This window comes from Equus asinus, chromosome 22, assembly GCF_041296235.1.
Source record: "Equus asinus isolate D_3611 breed Donkey chromosome 22, EquAss-T2T_v2, whole genome shotgun sequence".
NCBI lineage: Eukaryota > Metazoa > Chordata > Mammalia > Perissodactyla > Equidae > Equus > Equus asinus.
Genome location: NC_091811.1, coordinates 12,873,651 through 12,884,103, shown reverse-complemented (window position 1 = coordinate 12,884,103; position 10,453 = coordinate 12,873,651). Strand labels below are relative to the sequence as shown.

Here is a 10,453-nt window from a genome sequence, read left to right as displayed (position 1 = left end):
GCTATCCTTAGAGCCTAAGAAAAGGCTGTAAAGTCTTCTGTGACCTTCCTCTCAGCACGTTTGGCTAAAAATGACAAACTGTTCATTTGGAAGCAGAGGCAGGCATATTCTGCTGGTTGGGTCCAAAGGAAACAACATGAACCGGGATAAATGAAGTGTTACTGGAAATCTGGGCCATTTGTGGACTCCTGGAACAACTATCCTCTAGAAACTAGCTATAAATACCTTTAGAAATAATTTCCCTTCAAAGGCCTGGGGAAAACAAGCCAATTGTAAAGGTTTAGTTTGATAAAAGCAAAGTCCCAAGTCCACCAGGTTAGTCTGTGGGGTGACACTGCCCCCTGGTGGTGGGCCTGCACTGTGGCACAGGGAGCTCAGCAACAGGGAAATTTGCACTCTGCGTTCAAACAAAGACTGAAGCTTTTAACAGACAAGAAACCAAGTTCCCACAACAGCCCTTCCTACAGAGAGGCTAAGTCTTCTAGAAATGACCCCATACATGTAAGACAAAAGTAGTTTAAGTTTGGCATTTACTGTGTGATATGAGCAAAGGACTTTTTCTACCCACTCAATTCTTAGCACCAGGTGTAGGGAAGGATGTGATGAAAAATACAGCTTGACTGAAAAAAGTCGGAAACATTTACTTCATATTACACATACTTTTTAAAAAGGCAGAAACATTTAGGGTGACACCACTTGACAGGAAAGAACCTTGCGCTGGAGGACCTTGAAAATCAGTCTCAACATGTTTTGCTTTCACAGAGTCTTTTTCATGGCTGCTTGTGTCATGCTGAAGAGATAAGCTTCATAGATGATATTTAAGAAGTTGTCGTCGTTCTGGAAAACAAAATCAAAAGACCCAAGGGAATACGATTTGGTTGGCAGAAACAAAAGGTTGCCCTGTCTCGGAGCTGAACTAGCATTTTGATCCTAAGAGGCCCCTCTCTACCTGTCCGCTCTAACAGCTGGCGGTTTTTATTTGCATCTGTGAACGCTAAGTGGGGCTGAAGGCAAGGCAGGTTTCCGGTGGTATGTGAAGTAGCAGGTGCTCATCACCTACAGCACAGATGGGCAGCCCGGCCATGTGGAGGATGGACGAGGTCTAGTCTGAGGAGCCTGGTAGGCTGCGCGAAAGGACGCAGGGGCCCAACAGCAGGCTGGACCGGGAGGAAACGGTCCAGGTGAGCGGCTCCTGGAGGTTAGTTAGGAGACTGCTGTGGTTCTCAAATCTCCTCCAAGTCTCTTACGGTGTGCATACTTATTTGGGGCATTAGTTAAGGCTTTATTTGCAATATGCTTCACTGGTGCCTCATCAAAGCCAGTATAGTTCTCCCATTAGTCATGGAAAGTTTTTGGTCTTGGAAACGGGTAGCAGTTAGACCGGTGTCTCTGGGCTCTTTTGCCTGGCTAAGGGCTGAGGGAGAATCTTGGGTTTCATCAGTGGTTTTCTTTGTTTTTAATTCTAGAGACTTCTCCCTCCCACGCGAATCCTTTAAAGCTTTAGCAATTCACCCACATTTACACTCCCTCTTCATTCCTTCTTGGCACCCCACACACAGAGTTAGCATTATTCTCACGGAATGAAAGGAACGCTGTTATCCCTGTACTTCCTACCAAGTAGCCACAAAGTCCCTACGAATAAGACTGTGTCTTCCCGACAGGCGAAGACTAAAAGCAGGCTGCCCGCAGGACTGCTACCAGCTCCACAGAAGATGCTGTCCAAAACACGGGCGAAGCGAAACGTCCAGCAGAGCGCGGAGGAAACGGAGTGGGAATTATACAAATACCATTCCTAACCGGCAATGTACAGGGACTTCTCCAGACTTTCAGAGTCTTGGCACCTGCACAGAGATCTTTGGAACAATGTGGTTTAAATGGAATGAGCCAGAAAAAAATGAAAGTTTAAAATTCCAGTTTGGGTTTTTTCTTGATTGCTCACAGAAAGGAAGTTTACAGCTGTCCTATGTGAGTCCTCATGAAATTATCCTGAGTGACTTAGAGAGGTGAGCAATACTTCTACCCTGACGTTCTGGTTGGGACGGCCCAAGCGCCCGCTGAGGTCTTCAGCAGACTGTGCTGCTGCTTCCACTCAGACGCTGATTTCCAGCCTCCAGTCCTTTGCTTCTCTCTAAAATACACTACTCTTAGGAAATGTTTTCACTAATAGAGACCACTGTCTTTTCCAGTAGCATGGGACAGCTGCAGAAGCACCAGCCTGCTCTCTAACAGCCATCTGAAGCGTAAGCAAAGGACCACAAACATTTCCTTAAAGACTCTCTATCAGACTGAGGCGTCTGAAGGCAGTCTAGATACAAGCATTCTGCTTTCAAGGCCTGTCGTTTATTTTTTGGGTGTGCTCTGCAGGTGAACTGCTGAAAGAGCTCCCAAGGCGATCTTCACAACATCCTTGCTCCTACTGCGGCCCCCAAGCCAGTGTGGTGGGAAGGAGCGCCTGAAACCAGATGGAGCTGAGTCCTGCTCCACTAGTTACTAGTGCTGTGAAGTTGGGCCAGTCAGTTAGCGTCAGTTTCCTTGTCTCTAACAGAGGAAAAATAATAGAGTCGTTGTGTAAGGACTAAGTGCAGTCATGCGTGTAAAGCACTTAAAGACGAGCCTGGCACAGAGCTCCAGGTACGTATTAGTGGTTACTGTCATTATTATTCAGAGAGGCCAGGGAGACACATGGCTGACAAGAAGTGCCCTCCTTCCAGCCTGTCTTACTAGCAGGTTTCAGAATTATTTGTAAAATATGCCCTCGGAAGCCAGAGCTGTTACTTGCTTCCTGACCCGTTTCCTCCTCCTCCTTGTTCAACAGTCTGAACAGGCAGCTTGAACTTTCCACTAAGTGCTGCCGCTTGCTCAAGATGGCTCTTGCATCTATTTCCCACTGGGGAGCTCTTGGTGTGGGCACCCTGCAGCACCTAGAACCCTCTCGGTGGGTGTTTAATTATATGGTAAGTGCTTCCTTCTTCTCTGACAGGCCGCTGCTCGGAGGACTTAGTCAACCCTCCGAATTACAAACTTCTTGAGGAAGTGAGCCTCCCAAAGCCACAGGTAGTATTCTGAATTTCAGCCAGCTAACTGAGCACAGAAGCCATCGGGGTTTAGGAACAGTATTCTGGGGGCGTACTAAGTAGGATAACTGAGTCTTTATATCACAGTGGCAACCAATAGGTCAGCAGGATCGGTAAGGGTAAGAAGAGAGACGACGCGGCTCTCCCACCTGAACGAGGTACAGCAGTGCTTCCTGAAGTTGGAGCTTGGTGAGCGGGCTGCTGGTGATCACAGAGGGCTCTGGGCTCTGCAGAGGCAGGAGGCTGGTGGAGGCAGCAGCTGGTTCTTGTTTTCCCAGGGGCAAAAGCCCACTCTCCCTCTCCTTTGTTGGGACATAGGTGGGTTGTGTGAACACCATGGGGGACATGAGCAGAGAAGGAGCCACCGTAGCAGGGATGCGTTGAGGTGAGATGACCTGCGCACAGCAAATACAGACACAGAGGGCAGGAGTAAGTAGCAACTCAATGAAACGAACAGTATAAAGAGTCCCTTTGCTTGCAAGAGTGCATATAAACGAGTTTAAATACTAACTGCTCACAGCTCCACTGGGTGGGAAAAGCTTACAGGAGAACAGACTCCCGTTCACTTCTCTCTCTTTTCCTCTGTCGTTACTAAGCAGCTCCCGTACAGCCTGCGGTGGTGATTATTGCTGTCATCACATACAAAGCTTGGCCTCTGAGTAATACTTTACTTTCCTGGTTTACTATCATCACCTGGCACACACACTCAGGACTGCTGGCCTCTTCCTCAGGGCTAGTTGTCCACTACTCTGACCTAAAGGCCCAACAACCCACGTGAGCTGTTGTGCTAGTCGGGGGCACCCCCCCCGCCCCACTCCTGACTTCACGTGGAGGAAGCGCTGTGAGAGCAACACTCCGGGCTCACTCTGCCTCCCACTCACCCCTCACCAGGGGCAGGTGTGACTATCGGGTCCTTTCCTGATAGGCTCTGCCTGCTTGCAGAGAGCACACACTGTCTCCTTCTCCATGCTGCAGTTTTGGGGGCACCCCCCTGGGGTTGGTATTGCCCAGTACCACCAGTGACTTGTATTTCTGGGCAAGTGTGTCTACCTCAGTTGGCAAACAGACTTAAAATCAAGTTTTCCAATAGCTTTTCCAGTTATGCCAGTGACATCTGACTGGCTCCTACAGCTCTCTCTCATTTGTTTCTAACTTGGTGAGAAAAAAGAACGTTATTCATCAGCCTCCTAATGCCCCCACAGAACCCACGAGAAGAGGGGCATAAAGACCAGCAATCTAGAAGCTGCTGTAATTTTGCAATCACTCCCTCAGTATCTTTTTGGGCAGAAACTATCCTAGAGGAAGGTAGGTTGTTTGTTTCTTTTAACTGTCCCTATTTGCTATTTTGAGGGCAGATGCTCCCTGAAGGAGGATTCCCAGCACCGTTAAGAGCACAGTGTGGGCTGACAAAACGTGCACCTTCTTACTCGGCTCTCCACGCTTGCGAGCACCAAAAAGAAAAGAGAATTGTGCATGCAGAAGTTTATGTCAAACTATTAACCCAATTTTCCTAGTGTCCAATCTAAATCATCAAAGAGAAAAAAAGCAGATACAAAAAAAGGGGACATACTACATTGAAATATTACATTGAAATAACAATGCGGGTGAGTGACAAGCATTGTTTCTACAGCAGTGGTACTTAATTTGAGAGTTTAATGAATAGCAAACAAGAACACTTTGCCTCAGGGTCTCACATACACAAAGGCTTATACTACACGCCTATGATCTTTGTTTTCAAAAAAGTGAAAGATATTTGAGGAACCCTTATGAGCTACTTGCCAAAAAATGACAAAGGGACCAATGATGATATATGTGATAAGTTGGGACAGGGTCCTAATTTTCAAATGAAATTCATTTTCAATGAATTTGTACCAATCCAGATGGAAAAACGCCAGTCAGGTCTGCAGGTGTTCCTACAGGCGATGGGAGAGCGTGTGGTGCTCTCACTGCTGCACGCTCCTGATGAATAGAGGACCATCTTCCTCGAAGGACAGAATATTTCTAAAAATGACAATATTTTCCTCTCTCTGGCTACTTGTTTAAATGGCATACTTATCCCTCTCTTGATCTTTATTAAGCTAGACTGGCAATGTCAACAAGAATAGGCTGCCCCTTTAAGGAGTTATGATAAGTTTTTTCTGTTGACTTCAGGCACCCACACAATGTGGGCTCTGTAAAGGTGGGGAGTCTCTCTCTTCAGCACTAGTCACCCTCGTGTAGCACAATGCCTGGCACGCAGTAAGTGCTCAGAAACAGTCACTGAATACATGAATGCGCGATAATTTACCGTGGACTGAAATAACAAGAGAGGTCAGATGTCTGGTGTCCCAGAGCGGTTTCAGAGAGACCATAAGTTTCCGCAGTCAAAGATAAGGGTTTCTCATGTTCACGTCCATGTCTTCAGACCTTCTAACACTGTGAAGATTAGATCTACAAATAAAGTATCTCTAAAAGGAGGGAAGCTCCCAGACGGCTAAGCAAGGAGTCTCTCCCAGGCAGAAAGTTAAGGTGACAGTGAGATGCACAGACATGGCTTCTGGCACCCCGTTCTAAACAGAAATGCCCCTAGAGCACAGAAGCTGATTCTCAATCTCATGCACGATAACCAGACCCTCCCCTCGCCCACCCCTGGGAGGTATTTACCTGAAAGAGAGGAGCCTGCCTCTCTGTGTTGGATGTCTTGTCGGTCCAGGACGCCAAGGGCTTCCCTGCTCCAGAGCTCTGAGTGACCACAGGGAACTTCGCTGCCAAGGCTGGTCGGGGAGCCGCGTGCAGGTGCTGCTCCTGCTGCACAATCTGAAGCTTTCTCAGTAACTCTTGAGGGGAGATCACTCCAGAGCTGCTAGGCTGATTGTCAGGGATGGGGAGCGTTTGCGCTGGGAGTGTGGACCGTTCTTTTCCATGAGCCTGGTGTCCTAGCGTCTGAGGTGGAAGGGAGCCATTGAAATACACCAGCTGTGGCTGAGCCAGCCCCTGTGGTGGAGCTGCAGGGGTGGCAGCAGTGACAGTTCTGCTGGAGTTCGGGGCAGCTGAGCTAGCAGGTACTGGTGTCCTAGCACTGTACTTGTTCACTGCCCCTGGGGCACTCTGAAGCTTCTCTAACAGGTTCTGAGTTCTGGAAGCACTCTGTAGAGAATGAGAAGTGCCAATGCTATGGGGGGACCCCGGCTGGACAGAGCCAGTAAAAACTTCCCCAACAGAAGAGGTACTGCCATTTTTGTGGGGCCGGTTTTCAGGCAGCTCTGACAATGGATGGAGGTCGACACTCCTGACCATGAGTTTCTGAATGGCCGGACACAGCTGCTTCTCGATGGGAGGCGAGTGTCTTCTGGGTTCCTCATAGGACAGGGAGCGTACAACTCCCTGCCGAATTGGAAACTTCTCTTGCTGTGGCTGCTGCTGCTGGTGGAGGGACTGTGGGAGCCCCACAGCTTCCTGACATGTAGCTTTGTCTTGCTTTCCAAAGAGAGCTGTCAAGGACAAGTGTTGGGGTTCAGAGTCTAAGGTCTGGAAAAAATAAAAATACCTGAAAATGGGTCTACATACAACTTGGTTATATAGAAGGCTATAAAACATAACGTACCTAACCAAGAATTTCTTCTACTTACAAAGATCAATTAGAGAGGATGAAACACTTAATTATGATGAACTTTACAAAAATGAGACCTCCTTTTTAATGTCAAAAATCTTCACAGCATTCCCCACTACTGCTCCCAAGACAGCTGTTATATTTTGGTGTCTGCTGATTGACAAAATAGGCATATGATCCTTGATGGACCTGCAGTTCACAGATTGGAGGCCACTATGTCCAAACTGTATACACTAAAAGGTAAATAACCTCTTCAACAGGAAGTCTATCTCATCCTGCAAAGTACAAGGAGACACGGAGAATACACAGGAATGTGAGAAGTTCAGAATACCCAGTAGCCTTTCGAAGACTTACAGAAATTTAGGGCTGGAAAGAAATGTAAGTCATTTAGTCTAACTTGAACCTTTCAACTATATACCAGTAGCTTTAAAAAAATTGCCAAATACATGAACTCCACCTTGGCCGGGCCAGTTACAAAAGCTCTTTCCTTTCTGCTCTACAGCACCTCTTCCTCTTTCTGAGGCTTTCTCTATTGTCGGGCTAAGAAAACATGGAGCTTCATTCTAAAGCCTAAAGCTGGCTTCTGTATGAAAATAAAAAATTCCCATGGAAAGCAAACAATAAAAGCTAAAAGATAATTAGAAAAGACTTATTTTTTTAAAAATTCAATACAAGACTTTCATTAGTCAGTCTTTATGTCTTTTGGCTCCATGTTCATTTTCAAAATTGATTTAAACTAATTCCTTAAAAAAAAAACCTTTAATGAGAAATAACCATAAAAAATGGAAACAGACCCATTATGTTTACAATCAATAATGGCACTCACAGATTAGCAATTTTGTTAATGCTGTACTACTCTGAAAAATACATACTCATACAAAAACTGCTATTATATTTATATTTTAGATGCAAGCACAATGACAAATCGTTGGGTCTAAAGGGGAATTTTATACCACTCCTTAGAATAGGAATCCCCTTCTCTGTACAGAGTGCCTAGCATTGTACCTGGTACAAAGGAGGTGCTCAGAAATGTTACACTGAATTTTGTTGCCTTGGTTGTCATTCTCTCAGTGGCCTTGGGAAACCAACTATCTACCTCAGAAGAATATGGGCCTGATGGGTGATATTCCTGTCAGCTCTATGTTATTAGTTTGTCATTTTTTTAAAAATACACTATCCTCAAAGGATTCAAGTCCAGAAGAGATTAGCACAGAGTATGGTAAATGCCAAAAGAAAAAATTTTAACCCCTTTCTAGGAAAAGTAAATTATTTATAATGAAAAAATCTAATTTGACATCTCTTTCTTGGATTTACCTTAAGGTATCCTTGAAGAATACCAGGCCCTCCCTTGACTATGCTCTGGGTAGAAATTCTTTAAGAGTCCTATAGAGACACCACAAAGGAAAAGCAGAGGACGTCGTTACCTGGCTGGGCCGAGGGATGCGCTGTTGCTGGTTTTCACTGGGCTTCACTGGAATTGGTTTGATGAGATTGGGGTTGTCATAGATGGCAGATGAACTGGTTATCTTTTTTGGCTCAGAGCAGGTTTTGCACTGGAATGGAAAAAAGAACTCAATTCTGGTGTAAAAGGAGGTTTAATCTTCTTAAAAGAACATACCTTCTCGCTCTTTATTTTATCTAATTAGTAGCTATTTTTTTGATGGATTTTCATGTACCAAGAAAAATCCCTTAATTTCCTCGGATATGAGCTATACTTGAGTATAAATCGAATTCAAATTTAATTTTTCTTAGTTGCACAATTCAGTGCCTTAAAATATTACCAACAACATCAGCCTTTGACTGACAGGCTCTTAGATACTTGGATACTTGGAAGGCTAGAGATACGTGCAAGAAGGACTAGTTTAAAAATACAGAGTCTAATGCTTTTCAGTAACAAACAATGACAGAAACTACTCCTGAAATAACACGTCTAGACTGCAGCAGGGTTTTATTTCCTGATTAGCAGTTGACTTAAAACTAGAGAGATGTATCCTCAAAGCAAGGAAACCTTTTTGGTCTACAAACCAAAACCACTGATTTAAAAATTACTAACATCATCTTTACTTAATAAATGACTTCTTGCATAAACAGAATAATTCAAATCTGAGTGTTCTGAGCCACTCACTACAAATTAGAATTTCACAGAGAAAGAGACAAGAGACAAGCCTCCTCATTTCAAATACTGAATCATTATCATACATTAATCTAACCAACCATGCAATTGCTAACACAGTAGCATCCATAACAAAAAGAGCACAGCAATGATATCAGTGTCTACCTTGTTAACACTGAATAAAACTGAATAGAAAAATGCCACCTTCTGTATTATAGACTCTCTACAGCACCGTTAGTTTCAGCTGTACAGTCAAGGCCTTGGGCCAGAAAATATTTCACACTGTCTCTCACACGGAATGAGCCATAAACACAATCTGGTCCCTCAGGAACCCAAGGTTCACAACGTTTTTTACAGTGATTGGGATGTATTTTCTAATTCAAGGACATAAGGACATGGGGTCTCCTACCACTCGTATTCACGTACGTTTATAAAGTTAAAGCACAAAAGACTAATTATCTTCTGAAAGAAAACACACTCTAAGTATTAAAAGTAGACTTCTCTGGGTTACAGGATTATGGGTAATTTTTATTTTCTTTTTTATACTTTTTTGAATTTTCTCATTGAACATCAAAAGACAATAATTTCTTCAATTTCATAAATAAGTCACAGCTTTATCTAGAAAAGAACTATGAATTCTTGCCTTAAACCACAAAACACAAAATAATCTTAAAACACAGAATAGTCACTTCTGAATACTGAGAACCTAACCATGCAACCTACAGACCATTTCTGGCCCTGGCTCTTTCTTACTGAGGTTTTGCTATTTTATTGTTCACTTGCCTCTCAATTAGAAGGGAAGAAGTGAAAGGAGATGAAGCTCAAGTTAACAGCATTGCTACTTTACAGCAGATTCACAGAAAATTGTTTCTTGGGGGAGAAAACACAAAATATTGGCCCAAATAAGATTTTCAAATTATTTTATTATCTTCAGGTAAAAAGTTATATCTGGTGTCACTAGGCTTCACTTTTACCAATATCGTATACCTTCAGCTCAAAATGTTTCCTCCTCTTACTTTTTGGGATTTTCATAAATTTAAGAATTTTAGAGTTGGAAAGGATCTCAGAAGTCATTTAGTGTAATACTTATCCAGAGAAGTGAAATTCTTTTATAATATCTCCAGTATGTAATCAGTCTCTTCTTGAATACTTCCAATAATAGGAAATTCACTTCCTCACAACAAGAATTCTGAGGAAAAATTTTGTTTTCTTTCTCTTTTGTCCTCTTTCCATTTCCTCCCTCTCCTGTACCTAAGAACCATTTTATTCATGATCTCCACATTTTCTGAAATGTCTGAGGGTAGGGGGAAGGGGAGATACACAAACGTAAGGCAAATACAGGAAGGGTTTATACAACGCAATGGAAGTTTACAGTGGGACATACACATCTGGTTGATCCTGAAATCACACGGCGGACAAAGAACGTTTGAAACGGGCATTGAAAGGCTGATCATTTGTTGATGCTAAAGAAGGAAAACAGAGGGCATGGGAAAAGGCATGAAGGCACTTTCAGGAAGAAAAACTGTTCTTGGGTTTAGTAGGAGTTTCAACTATCTGTAGGGGCAGTGGGAGGAAGGCAGTGGGGTCAGAAGAAGATCTGGGGCCATGCTATGGAACGCTGATGAGTCTAAGGGTTCACAGACTAGGCAATGAGAAACCAGGGAGGAGTCAGAGCAG

At 43.9% G+C, this 10,453-nt stretch overlaps 1 protein-coding gene across 2 annotated transcripts in view; it reads right to left on the bottom strand.

Annotated features, from left to right (window-relative positions):
* Positions 1-616: 616 nt before the first annotated feature.
* Positions 617-10,453, bottom strand: part of DCP1B (decapping mRNA 1B) — a 52,094-nt gene continuing 42,257 nt past the window's right edge. For both annotated transcript variants that reach the window (XM_014854158.3, XM_044755728.2), the window contains 4 exons: positions 8,088-8,216; positions 5,718-6,581; positions 3,224-3,469; positions 617-837 (listed from right to left, as the gene is read on the bottom strand). In XM_014854158.3, coding sequence (XP_014709644.3) covers positions 757-837; positions 3,224-3,469; positions 5,718-6,581; positions 8,088-8,216 — 1,320 coding nt within the window. In that variant the 3' untranslated portion in view covers positions 617-756. The remainder of the gene's footprint in view (positions 838-3,223; positions 3,470-5,717; positions 6,582-8,087; positions 8,217-10,453) is intronic.